This window comes from Plecotus auritus (assembly GCF_963455305.1).
Source record: "Plecotus auritus genome assembly, chromosome: 8".
NCBI classification, from domain to species: Eukaryota; Metazoa; Chordata; class Mammalia; order Chiroptera; family Vespertilionidae; genus Plecotus; species Plecotus auritus.
The window spans coordinates 29,753,260-29,767,631 of NC_137782.1; the positions used below are offsets into that span (position 1 = coordinate 29,753,260).

Consider the following 14,372-nt stretch of genomic DNA (forward strand, 5'->3'; position numbering starts at 1 on the left):
TTGGGTATTCCCATATCAGAACAGAGGTGGCTCCATGGTGAGGACACTCAGACCATATCAGGGCTTCCTGCCATCAGAAGTAGTTTATGGCTCACATTTTGAGTAGAACAGAGTTCATTATTCTTTAGATGAGTGGTTCTCAGCTGTGGCTATACATTGGGATCATCTAGGGAGCTTTAAACTAATAATAATGGCAGGGTCCCTACCATTATTAGGGCTGAGATTCGGAGGTAAGCGCTTTGAGTGTGGCCAGGGCATAAGGAATTGTAGAAGCTCGTCAGGTGATTCTAAAAGGTAAGAACCATGACTGTAGACTCCAGCTAAGGCTTAGAGCGGTGTTTCCCTAAACTTAAGCCATCAGTGTTCTTCCTTTACTAGGTCCCACTAATATAATATTATTTATTTAAATATTTTTAAGGTGACTTGGTAATTTTGTGCAGACATACAGAAAAGTACATGTATCATAAATATAGAGCTCAGTGGATTATCATAAATTGAAAACCCACCCAGTCAAGAAAAAGAATATTGCCAATACCCTAAAGTGTAGTTTGTGTCCTCCTCTATCTCCATCCTTCCTTTCCTTGTCAAATTAATGACTGCCTTGAATCTAACATTATAGTGTAGTTGTACGTGTTTTTAAACCTCAAATGAATGCAATTTTGCAGTATATATTCTGCCACATTTGGCTTCTTTCCCACAAAGTTATGTTTGAGATTCATCCATGTTGTTGCATGTGGTCATAATTCTTTTTCATTGCGTTGTGATATTCTGTTGTATGAGTAAACCACAATTCAGTTGTCTCTTCCACTGTTTACAGACAGTGGAGTTTTCTCAGGGTTTGGCAATTAAGAACAATGCTTTTATGACTACTACTGGCTGTATCCCTTGGTGCACATGTGCACTCATGCCTAGTGAGTATATACCTAGGAGTTGAATTGCAGAATCATAGGATATTCAACTTTAAGAAATAATACCATGTTGTTCTTAAAGTATTTATACCAGTTTACTTTATAAATACTCCCAGTAGCAGTGTAACCTTCCTGTTGTTCTGCATCCCTACCAACTCTTGGTATTATCAGCCTTTAATTTTAGTGATTTTGGAGGTTGTACAGTAGTATTTCATTGTTGTCACCCCTTGGACGTGTAGCAGATATCTGAAACAATTTTGAAAATTATAGCTTGTCTGTTTAGTTCTAGATTAGAATCAAGGAAGTCCCTTTGAAAGGCTGAAATACAATTGTTTTTCTGCGTTCTGTTATATTTGTGTTTGTGGTGCTTTTCTACCCAGGAGTACACCCTTGAATGTACATCAGTAAGGTTGACTAGTCAATTCTTGTGACATGGAAGTTTTGTGGCAATAGAAGTTGTTAAGGAGTAAGAAAATTCTGCTCTGACCAGAGGTCATCTGCCATCTCTTCCAGGGCTGCGGATAAAGGAAACCAAGGAGGTTTATGAAGGTGAAGTCACAGAGCTAACTCCGTGTGAGACAGAGAACCCCATGGGAGGATATGGTAAAACCATTAGTCATGTAATCATAGGACTCAAAACAGCCAAAGGAACCAAACAATTGAAAGTGAGTACATGTTTGTGGACTCTTTCTCTTGCCTTAGAATCTCTCAGCACTGTGTGGCCTTGGGCAAGTGGTATAACCTGTGTTCCAGTTTCCTTGTCTGTGCACTGTGGGTGATGATTATCACAGGGCCATCTGAGGATGCTATGTATATAAAGTAGTAACAAGTATAGGGCAATACACAAGGTATTTAATAAAGGTAGCTGTTTCTTATTTACTGTAAGGAAATTGTATATGTTAAAACATGAGCTGTGTGGCTGTTCGAGTACACCTTCTGCCACTATTTATGTTATGACCATTTGTCAGAACCCTGGGCTACTCTCTGAACCTGGGCATATATTTTCAGTTACAGTGCTCATGCTTACAAAAAGCAATGGCATTGAGTAATTTGGTATGAGTTGGAGAATGGATGATGAGTTGACTTCAAGAAACCAAATATAGCAGGTATATGTCAGGACCTAAAAACCTGGAGTACTTCAGTGGTTGGTTCTGCTTAGGCCAGGGCTTTGTAGAGAAGCCATAGTGCTGGCACTGTGGGAGGCCCTAGAAGGCCCTCAGACCCCTGTCCTATAAACCTTGAGGATGCTGGCAACAGGGGTGCCTGGTGGGAAGAGCATGGATTTTGGAGTTAGAGTCTGAAAGGGAATTCTGGCTCTGCTGCTAATAATGGTGTGACCTTTGGGAAGTGACTTTATCTGTTAAATGGGAATAAAAAATTGCCTATCTCATGGAGTTCTTTTAAGGATAAAAGTTGTAGCTTTGGATGTGGCACCTAGTTACCTAAGAAGTGGTAGCTTTTGATGTTATTGTCAGAGCTTTCAGTTAGAGAATGGAGCAGTTTAGATTGTAGGCTTTGCTTTATTATTATTTTTGTTGTTATTGTTAATCCTCACCTGAGGATATTTTTTCCATTGATTTTTAGAGAGAGTGAAAAGGAGGGAGGGGGGGGAGAGGAGAGAAAAACATCGATGTGAGAAAGACACATTGATTGGTTGCCTCCTGCATGTGCCCCAACCAGGGCCAGAAATTGAATCTGCAACCCAGGTACGTGCCCTTGACTGGGAATCAAACCCTCAATCCTTTGGTGTGTGGGCCAATGCTCTAACCACTAAGCAACGCTGGCCAGAGTGGCTTGCTTTATTATTAATAATATAACATCATCATCATAGCTCTTATTTATTGTATGTACTGGGCCCTGTGCTAAGTGCTCCAACAAATATTTATTAATATTTATTATGTATGTATTTGTTTATACTAGTATAATTTTCCACTGATAAAGGAACTGAGTCTCATTAAGAGGTTAAGTAGTTATCTTAGTATCAATACAACTAGTTAAGTGGTAAAACATCCTCCAACCTACTATGTGACCTTTTAAAATCAGTTGAGCTCTCTGGACCTTCATTTTCCCATCTGTAAACTGCAGTAGATTGATCACAATTTACAGTATAATTTCTCCATCTTTGTTCCTGTCTGTGATTTCATGGTTCTTTGATTCTGTGAGGTGGTTTCTTGGTCACTGCTTTATGGAGATCATAAAAATGTTTCTTCTTCGAAGGGCCATTTTTCTTTTTCCTAACAGGGTTTCCATCTTAGGGGCATGCCTCTGCAAATAATCTCTTTTAAACCTGCCCCTCATCTCTCCCATTATGTATTAATTAGATTTCTTAGTAGGAACTGCCACATTCCAATAATTACATCTTCAGTCAATTCATTTGGGAAATTAACCAATATAAAATGCTTAAGGCAAAAAAATAGTGTGTGCTCTTCAATGTGTGATAGATAAAATAAGGCATGCAACTTAGATTTCAGCTGTCCATAAGGCTGCTTTGCACAGTTTCCTTAGAAAATGACATAGGGGAGAGGTGAAATTTTTCTTTTAAAATGAGTACTTCTAGCTGCTTTGAGTATAAGGTATTTGGATAGATGGGGCTTAAATACTCTTGGATATTTAAGTGTGAAGGAGAATACCTTATTTGCAATCAGTATAGAGTGCCTCCCTCATCCCATGCCCTGAGTCAGAGGCTGACCAACCACTGTCCCTCCTGCCCATGGCAGTGCTCCAGGAGGCCATCAGGCCCAACCCAGCCAGAGAGGCAGAGCTTTGTTTTTGTGGTTACCATTTGCAAGAGCTTTATTGAGATACTGGAGGCCTGGTGCACGAAATTCGTGCACAGGGGGTGTTTCCCTCAGCCCAGCCTGCACCCTCTCCAATCCGGGACCCCTTGAGGGATGTCCGACTGCCCATTTAGGCCCGATCCTACCGGGCCTAAATGGGCAGTCAGACATCCCTCTCACAATCCAGGACTGCTGGCTCCCAACTGCTCACCTGCCTGCCTTCCTGATTGCCCCTAACCGCTTCTGCCTGCCAGCCTGATACCCCCTAACCACTTCCCTGCCAGCCTGATTGATGCCTAACTGCCCTCCCCTGCAGGCCTGGCAACCCCTAACTGCCCTCCCCTGCAGGCCTGGTCCCCCCCAACTGCCCTTTCTTGCAGGCCTGGTCGTCCCCAACTTCACTCCTCTGCCAGCCTGGTCACCCCTAACTGCCCTCCCCTGCAGGCCTGGTCCCCCCCAACTGCCCTCCCCTGCAGGCCTGGTCCCCCCCAACAGCTCTCCCCTGCAGGCCTGGGTTCCCCCCCAACTGCCCTTTCCTGCAGGCCCGGTTATCCCCAACTTCCCTCCTCTGCCAGCCTGGTCACCCCTAACTGCCCTCCCCTGCAGGCTTGATTGCCCCCAACTGCCCTCCCTTGCAGGCCTAGTCCCTCCCAACTGCCCTCCCCTGCTGGCCATCTTGTGGTGGCCATCTTGTGTCCACATGGGAGCAGCCATCTTGTGTGTTGGAAGTGATGATCAATTTGCATATTACTCTTTTATTAGACAGGATAATTTCAAACAAACTCACTCATTTTAAGTGTACAACTCAAGGAATTTTAGATCTATATACAGAGTTGTACAACCATTACAACCAACCAGTTTTAGACCATTTTTGTCACCCCAAGAAACCTCATGTCCAGTTACAATAGCTTCCCATTCTCACCCATAGCCCCTGGAAACTACTAATCTAATTTCTGTTTCTATATACTATTTGCCTTTTCTGAACATTTCATACTAGTGGAATCATATAATATATGTTCTTTTTAAAATATATATATATATTTTATTGATTTTTTACAGAGAGGAAAGGAAAGAGATAGAGAGTTAGAAACATCAATGAGAGAGAAACATCGATCAGCTGCCTCCTGCACACCTCCTACTGAGGATGTGCCCGCAACCAAGGTACATGCACTTGACCAGAATCGAACCTGGGACCTTTCAGTCCGCAGGCGGACGCTCTATCCCCTGAGCCAAACCGGTTAGGGCAGTGGTTGGCAAACTCATTAGTCAACAGAGCGGCAAACCGCGGCTCGTGAGCCGCAGTTTGCCGACCACTGGGTTAGGGCCAATCTGTGTTCTTATTTGTCTGAGTTCTTTCACTGAATCCTGGGCTTTTACTCTTTAATATTGTTTGAGACAAAGCCCAAGTGTTTTTCACATTATAAAATGAAGTTTAACTGGGAGAAACTTACTTCTAAATGCTAACTCCTTACAAAAGATGCTGTCCTAGAATATTGATCATCAGGGGTAGCCTGAATCTGGACAATCTGGAGAAAAGCAGCAGTTCCCCAAATATGCTACTTACCTGGAGATATAAAGAGGCAGGCAAGCAGGGAGCAAAAACTGAAATTTGAATCAAAAAGCTTGGGAAAGATCCTGGTTTATGTTTCCCTTTGAATTTTACACATCTGTGATCACATCTGGGTGCTGTTATATCGATGAAGAAACTGATAGCCTTGTCCAAAGTCATAGGCCCACAAAATGCTAGTTACAAAAAGAAAGCTTTAGTTGCAGAAGGTTCTATCAGTACCCAAGGTGAGGAATGTGAGGGATTGAACCTGCGACAGCAATCTTTAAAGGGGTGTTGGGGCCTGTCCTCCAGGAACAGTGTAGGCCACCTAAAAGTAGTCAGAGCCACATTTGCCAGTTTGCAACTTTAGGAATAAAGGGGGAAAGGAGACTAGTTTTCCCCTTGTGTCCCTCTCTACCTGGAACACAGGTACACTCACTCTTTTGCTTTCTCTCTAGGACACTAAAACCCTCAGAGCCAGCCTCACACATTCTAATACACACACATGCACACAAATACACTTTCTCCATACAGTCATTAGCTATCTCAAATCCCTTACGGAAAGATATCTTACAGTTTGTCAGAAATAAACATAATATGTATTACAGTTCTCTGATTCACTTCTTTTTTTCTTTTTTTTTTTTAATTTTAAGCTGGACCCCAGCATTTTTGAAAGTTTGCAGAAAGAGCGAGTAGAGGCTGGAGATGTGATTTACATTGAAGCCAACAGTGGAGCTGTGAAGGTAATGCATGATTTGTCTGCCATGGGGAGACCTGGGTGACCAGGAAGTTGCTTTCTTTGGGAATGGGTATGGAGTGTCTGGTGCGATGCTGACGGAAGGTCAGCAGTTGCCCCTTTGTGTTTAATAAAGTTTGCTTTCCCTTTATCTTCATTCTAAAAAGTCTGTTAGAAAAATACTAAAACCTGCTTAGAGGGGGGAGTACAGGGTGAGAAAGCAAAACAACTGTAGTCATTTTTAAATTGAAATGTGCAGTGTATTTAATCTTCCTTTTATCTCTTTGGTATTTTCTTCTCAAGATATATGTGTGTGGAAAGGAATGCTGCATTAGTTGGCATTCCTTTTATATCTGATTTTCAGTGTCCTGTACAGTGTTCCTCACTGTTTAATGGATGCGCATAATACTTCATATCATACAATAAATCACCCACCTACAAAAGAGTCTGAACAACTCCCTCCGGCTCCAGTTAATCTATTGGATTTGCCCTTTATCGGGAATTGCATACAGTTAAAAGAGAGGAGGAAAAATATTCTTGGAGAAAGTATCAGGTGTTTTTCAACTGGGTTTTTGGAGCCCAGAGATGAGCAGATAGCTTCCTTCTCTTGGCAGCAGAAGAGTGGGGGATGCTTGGAGTTGGTCGAGTATGAGTTAGTCGAGTATGTTGTCAGGCCTACACTTGGGAACTGAGACTTTATCTCACTTAGCAATGTGCCATTTGGGGACTTGGCAGTGAAAACTCACCAGGCACTCAGGTTTCTCTCCCTTTGCAGAGGCAGGGCAGGTGTGATACATATGCCACAGAATTCGACCTTGAAGCTGAGGAGTATGTCCCCTTGCCAAAGGGGGATGTGCACAAGAAGAAAGAAATCATCCAGGATGTGACCTTGCATGACTTGGACGTGGCCAACGCCCGGCCCCAGGTAACTGCCTTTACCCGGGCATGAACTGGCACACAAGCCCTTTTGCATGTGCACAGAAGCTCTGGGAGTGAATTGTCAGAGTCTTGCTGCTGCCCTTTCTTAGGGAAACAAGTCCTTTTGTGTCTGTAATGTTTAGCAGTGAACAGCACATGAGCTAAGAGGGACTCCTTTGTTCCAATTCAAATGCTCTAGTCACAGATGATTTCACATATATTGTTCCTTATCCCAGCCAGCCTCTGGCCCTGACTATATAGCTTCTGTGGCTTCTCTCCAGCAGCAGCTCACACCTGGGATTCTCTGGGTGTTAATGGTGGGGGGTCAGGAGTGTTCTTGAAGCCCTTTGCAGGAGTTTAGAAAGCCTGACAAGGCTGTGTCTTTCCCCCTGCTTAGCAAAATCCCAAGTTTTATAGCTTTGAGTGGGACCTGTATGTGCTGCTCATGCTGAGTAGAAGATGGATACTTTGTAGGAAAATACAGTATGACTTTATGACAGCTCTGGGAAATGTGCAATTTAAAATCCCAACTCTTTCCTGCTGGTAGTCTTTGAGTTTGCTTTCTTCTTCATCCCATGAGAGGCTACCTCTTCTCTAGAGGGGATAGATTTTCAAAATTGAAATTGGATCCTTGGGTGTTTTGTCCCTTGGAGCCTTGGCCAAGAGATTGCTGAAGAATCATATTGTGGACCAACAGGTTCGCTCTGCTTGTGGAATGGCTGTCCCCAAACCGACCTCCTAGGAGCCTTTGACTTGGAAAGAGTGCAGGGCTGAGAATTGCAAGTCAGGGTTTGTGTTGCTGTGATGCTAATGAGCTTGGCTGATTAGTCACTTTGGGTCTCCAGGTTTTCTGTGACTTAGGGCTCTCTGATTTTGAGTTTCTTCCTCTGTGAAAAGGGTATAATAGTTCCTGTCTGCAGGGCTGTTTTGAGGATCAAATGTTCTAAGTCCTCAGGAAACATTTGCTACCTTTTACTAGTGAACATTTAGTGAGCACCTCTGTGTACCAGGGTCTGGTAACCAACAGGTATCATGAATTGCTGGGTAAATGACAAAACAGCAGCTTCTTGCTGACTGCACCCCAAGGAGCTAGTGGGGAGGGTTCAGGCAGGGGGTGAGCCTATTAGGAGCCAGCTATTTTGCAGGGATGGGCTCACGGACTCTAAGCAGCTCCAGGTTAGGACTAAGTTAATGCAACTGTGTCACTGAGTCTAATGAAAGGAAATACAGGAACATAATTAAGTATACCTTATACCTACTTGAACAGTGTCCCCAAGGGAGCTGGAGCACCAGGAGGGGGTCAGACACCCCACAGAGGACCTTTGACCTGAACTTTAATGGATAACTGGGTGCTTCCCAGGAAAGAGAATGTGGTTCCTGGCAGATAGACTAGAATACACAAAAGCATTGAGTCATAAAAGAACTTGGGTGTTCAGGGAACGGTTAGGAGTCTTATGTGGCTAATCAAGGAGTATGGGATTGGAAAATGATATGACGGAGATGGAGGTTGGGCCAGGCCCCACAGAGCTTGTACTTCCCATGAAGGGATTTAATTTTATTATTACAGGTCAGGGGGAACCTCTTAAGAATTCCTGTTTTAGAAGCTTCTTATGCTTTCCACTGGAGCTGTTCAGGGTCTGTACACCTTAGGACCCCGTCAAGTTGACATTGGGAACTGATGGGATGAGGGAGTGGGGACGGGTGAGGCTTTTGCAGCTGCCTTAGAAAGCAGAACTGACTCTGTTAAGTCTTCTCTTACACAGGGGGGACAAGACATCTTGTCTATGATGGGCCAGTTAATGAAGCCAAAGAAGACAGAAATCACAGGTAAGAGCAACAGGAAGGTCTATGAGCCAGAAGCAGAGCTGGAGGGCCCTGGATTCTGATATGCTTCCTGTGTGAGGCTCTGTGAGTGACTCTCCCAAAACTGAGGAAGAGCCTGACTCCATGCTAATAGTCTGTGGCTGGTTTAGACGGCCAAAAGCATATCGTGTGTCCTCTGACCCTGCTTGCTAGCACACTCTCTTGACTGCATTCAGTATCCTTGCACTCATCTTTGGAGATGGAAACTGTCACAGATTCTGGTCCTTTGAGGTTCCAGAAATGTGGATTGTGTCACCCCAGCTCTGTAGGATTGCTCCGGCCAGAGCACACCTGAGCACAGCAAGCTCTGCTGTCTGGGTGTCAGGGGTCCCCATTCCACTCGCTCAGCCTCCTGAGCACTTCCCAGAGCTTGGAAGGAATGTTGCTGGTCCCTTGTGGACTTTTAGTTTCCCTTGCTTCTCTTCCCAACGGGTACGTCTCTCTCTTCACTTATTTTACCCCCTATAGCTTTGTCACCTTAAAGTGTTAAACATTAAAGCATCTTATTTTCTTTAACATTTCAGCCAGTGGAGTGATCTGAGGCCTTTCTGTTAGAGTTACCAAGAGCAGTTTCTGTATTTTAACATGATTTTGACCATCCCTGCATCATGGCTTTGGTGGGAGATGCTGTATCAAATCTTCATGTTCTGTTTATGATTAGCTCCCTCCAGATGATAGCACAGGATCTGGTTTAAGAAATGAGAACTGTGACTTTAGATGGGTTCTTTAACTTTTGAGGGACTCATCCATCTTAAAACTCTGAGATTGAACCTTTTCTCAGAACCTTTCATTCCTCTCAGGTTTCCTTCCAGAGAGGATTCTACACATGCTTTCTATTCATTTCTTTGTCCAACCACTTGAATGAAAGTTAATTAACCTAAGCTTTGTCATACAGGGCCAAAAGAAAGGGTCATTTACCAGTGCAGAATGGGAGAATTTGCATATGGAAACTCATTCTATCCAGGGCTCCCAAACTCCAGGATCTATGGGATCAGGCAGGGATCTAAGTTTGGGGATGTGAGTAAAAGATCTGGTGGGGAGAGTGACTTAAAGCACATCTTTAGGGAGCTGCCTATTTTGTGACTTCTGGTGTGATTATTCCTACTTTCAGATGATAAAACCAAAGCCTGGAGTAGGGATACAACTTGCCTGGGGTCACATAGCAAACACAAAACCAGGATCCAAACTTGGGTTTGGGTTGAATTCAGGTGTGGGGAGCAGAGAAACGGTGACTGTTTTCCCCACCTGGTACTGACCTTGAATGTCTACCCTTGCTGTCTCCTAGACAAACTTCGAGGGGAGATTAACAAGGTGGTGAACAAGTACATTGATCAGGGCATTGCTGAGCTGGTTCCAGGTGTGCTCTTTGTTGATGAGGTCCACATGCTGGACATCGAGTGCTTCACCTACCTGCACCGGGCTCTGGAATCTTCTATCGCCCCCATTGTCATCTTTGCATCTAACCGAGGCAACTGTGTGATCAGGTAGGGGGCTATCTGCCAGCCATGAGAGTTTTCTATCTTACATCTGGGTTAACTTGTTCCACTGGGATCACTTTAAACATTATTACATCATGAGTCGGGCTGGGGATGAAGGAGCTCATGTTCATTTTGAGAGAAACATGCCAAAGTGGCTTGCCTTCAAAGGTAGTTCATGTATCAGCCTCAATCCGTCATGGTCACCAAAGCCAACAGTCACCCTGTTACTGAATATGAGGGCCTCCTATGGGGTGTCTGGGGTTACAGTGTGGTATGATTGGTCATTCAGTTAGAGTGGGCAAAGATAAGATCAGATAGGCTGGTCTTTGATGATATTATATATATTACCTTCTATCCTTATACTAGCTCTGGGAGTAAATATTCTTGGCTTCATTTTTCAGATGAGAAAACAGAATGGTAGCTTAACTTGCTTGTGGTCATAAAGATAGAATGAGAAACCAGGTCTTTCTCATAGTGAAACCAGTAACAAAACCAGAATTTTCTCTCTACTCCAGAACTTTTTGGAGCCACACTGGTGCCTTTCCTTATCCCTATTCCCATAGTTCTGCCTTTGAAAAGGGGAGGTGTTAACACCTGGAAGGCAAATGCTCATATGATGCTTACCCTGCCAAGATGGGCCCAGCACTGGAACAGGGACTTGGTTGATAAACTATTTTCTCCTGAGTGTTCTGTAGGCCTGTGAGCCCCTGAGGACACACTATCTTCCCCGCTCGTAAGCCTAAATGTCAGTATCCCATACTTGGTACTTTTTTTTGCTGTTTTGGTTTTCTGTGCTGTTCGAAAGCTGAGGCCTCCTTAGTGGCATGAAGGGAGATGGTGAGGAGCCCCTTTTTAAGTCTATAGCAGAGTAGTGAGAGCAACAGAGCCTTGGAGGCTGCGTGCTCCTGGCAGCAAGGGTGCTAGGAATTCTGAAAGAGACCCCAAGGCCCATGAGTATTAGCACAGAGCTGGAGCCACACTGTGTTAGGAATCCAGATTGCTGATTCACCTAGACTTGGCTCCTGAGTGGCAGTGGGTCATGTGCATTTTAGCTGGCTCTTGATGGAGCAGCTTTGTCTTCTCCATTGAGGTTGTCCAGAAGCTGTGCTATTGGCACTGGGTTGGGACCCCCTTAGATTCCCCCTCAGTTGACTGGGAATTAGAACGTGTGTTCATGATTAAAGTTTATGTAGTAGTATCTTGTAGTCACTTTGAATCCCTGAAATATGCTGTCTTGACGGCATTGTTGTCCCAGGGTTTTCTGCCATCTTGGAGAGAAGGTAGCTGGTACCAGGTCCAGGACAGTCGTTGGTGAGAGGAGCCTGACTACCTAGGCAGCTTCTGGAAACCAGATATGTGGTCTGGTGTCCGGTGAGCCTGGTGTCCCCGCCACACAGCCCCTGCAGATTTGCTGTACTTGCCTTGCTTTGGTCAGGCCTGGCTAGAGTTGGACAGCTGGTGAAAGGGCTCAGCCTGGACAGATGGCACCCCTGCTGCAGAGCTCTAACAGGCTTCCTTCCCTCACAATGGATAACCCAGCCCAGTAGAGCCTGGTAGCTTTTGGCAGGAACAAGATCTCTTGGACTTAGAGTACCTTCTCTCAGTCCTGTTCCGTCCAGGAAAAAGGTGCATAGGAAGATGGCTTTGATCTCAGAACTTCCCAGTAGGGACAGAGCTCTGGTCAGTCTGCAACCTGGGAGACATGGCCAGCCTCATCCCGACTGATTTGATCAAGGGCTCCTTGAGGCTGTGGCTGCTCACTGCTGTCAGACTGCAATCACCCAAGTGGAGGGAAGATGTTCAGAGTGTGGGTCTTGTGCAGGCCCACTGAGGTAACCAGAATTGGGGTGTATGCTCTACAAGAGGATTTTGGTGCCAAGCTCTAGTGGGAAATTTGTTTAGTGGTGATGATAATGTTAAAATATCAATAATAAAAATACCCAACATGTATGAGGAGCTCTTTCTGTGTACCAGGCACACTGCTGCTCTCACCTCCGCTTAGTGAGGAAGGGACTACTATTCTCATTCAGATGAGGACATCGAGGGTGCACCAGGAGAGGCCCTTGGCTAAGGTCAGACAGCTCAGAAGCAAAGCTGGGATTTGACCAGAGCATTGTACTTCAGAGCCATGCTCTGAGATGTGAGATGTGAAATGATGGAATTTCTGGAATGTCTGTATAGTTTTGGCCTCATCTGATTTGCTGCCCATCAGACTCTACCCCTGGCCTTCTCTTGTAATCTCAAGGCACCCTGACCACCCTATCTCCAGATTCACACGGGAGGTGAACTGCGAGGGCCATCTGACTCCAAAGTCCAGGCCATTCCTGCTTCCCTGCACTGCTTTCCGTAGTTGTCCGGTCAGTGAGTAGGGTTGAGCTTTGATGTTGTTTGGTGGTGCAGGGAGCCTCCATACCCAATGGAGAGGTGTGGCTGTGAAAGTGCAGACAACCCCTTAGTCCTCTGGGTCACCTCTCCTTGTACATAGGGGGAGTCATTCCTGGAGGAGCACATGGCCCTAGGCTTCTTCCATGGGTGCCTCCCTCTCCCATGGGAAGAGATAACATTCACAGACACAGTGGGAGGTGAAGCTACACTGGCTCCACTCCTTTTACCTTGAGAAGTCTTTTCCCTTTCAGGCTGCAGGATGCTCAGGTGTTAAAGGAGAGCCTGGCCTGATCCCAGCTCTAAAACTTGGGAGGCCTTCTTTTCCTGTGGAGAATAGCTCCCTGGGATTAAGTAGTCTTTGTAGGAGTTTTTCTTCAAAAGTCACTGTTGCATTAAAGCATGGAGACTTAAGAAACAATCAGGTCTGAATTCAGTGTACCCCTGTGGCAGAACACCCCAAGTGGCACTTTTGTTAAAAACCAGCTTTTTCCTGGCCGTGTGGCTTGGTTGGAGTATTATCCTGATGCATCGAGTAAATAAATGGGACAACAAATGGACATCTCTCTCTCTCTCTCTCTCAACAATAAATAAGAATAGAACAGCTTTGTGGCGATGTAATTCACACATAATACAATTCACCCAGTTAAAGTGTAAAATTCAGGTGTTTTTTTTTAACATATTCATAAAGTTGTGTAATCATCACCATAGTCTATTTTAGAATGTTTTAATCACCCACAAAATAAATGCTATACCTATCAACAGCTACCCTGCCACTTCGACCCATACCCCTCCCTCCCCCACACACCTATTTTTTCCATAGCCCCTCGCAACCATTAACCTACTTTCTGTCTCTATGCATTTCATGCCTTTTCTGGAGATATATATATATATATATATATATATATATATATAAGCCTAAGTGACCATTACAACTGGTCGACCAAATGACCGGTCACTATGACATGCACTGCCAACCTCCCACGGTCCCTCCCCCCCGGCCGGCCAGCCACAATTGGCCCTGATTGGGACTGGGCGAGATGGACTCGATCGGCCCTGATCACCAGCCAGGCTGAGGGACCCCACCCATGCACAAATTCATGCACCAGGCCTCTAGTTTCATATAAATGGTACCATACATTCTTGTGTGTTTTTTTGTGTGTCTGGCTTTTTCCACTTAATGTAATGTCAAGGTTCACCTTGTTATGGCATGCATCGGTACTTACTTGTTTTTTTGTTGTTTTTTAAATATATTTTATTGATATTTCACAGAGAGGAAGGAAGAGGGATAGAGAGCTAGAAACATCGATGAGAGAGAAACATCGATCAGCTGCCTCCTGCACACCTCCCACTGGGGATGTGCCCGCAACCAAGGTACATGCCCTTGACCAGAATCGAACCTGGGACCTTTCAGTCCGCAGGCCGACGCTCTATCCACCGAGCCAAACCGGTTTCGGCGGTACTTACTTGTTTTTAAGGCTGAATAAATAGTATTTTAAAATATGGAAAATTTAGTAGCACATTATTCTATTCATCATTTGACGGACATTGGGATACATACCTGGGAGTGGAATTGCTGCATCAAATGGTATTTCTACTTAACCTTGCAAGGAATTGCCAGACTGTTTTTCACAGTGGCTTCGTCACTCTCACCAGCAGTGTGTGAGGGTTCCAATTTCTCCACATCCTCAACAATTGTTATTATTGTCTGTCTTTTTTATTCTAGCCATCTAGTGGGTATAAAGTGGTATCTCATTGTGA

The 14,372-nt window shown here is 44.7% G+C and overlaps 1 protein-coding gene across 1 annotated transcript in view; it reads left to right on the forward strand.

The window, feature by feature from the left end:
• Window positions 1-14,372, forward strand: part of RUVBL1 (RuvB like AAA ATPase 1) — a 37,094-nt gene that overhangs the window by 11,316 nt on the left and 11,406 nt on the right. The window contains exons 4-8 of the mRNA XM_080685570.1: window positions 1,422-1,573; window positions 5,888-5,977; window positions 6,746-6,895; window positions 8,652-8,715; window positions 10,037-10,235. Coding sequence (XP_080541696.1) covers window positions 1,422-1,573; window positions 5,888-5,977; window positions 6,746-6,895; window positions 8,652-8,715; window positions 10,037-10,235 — 655 coding nt within the window. The remainder of the gene's footprint in view (window positions 1-1,421; window positions 1,574-5,887; window positions 5,978-6,745; window positions 6,896-8,651; window positions 8,716-10,036; window positions 10,236-14,372) is intronic.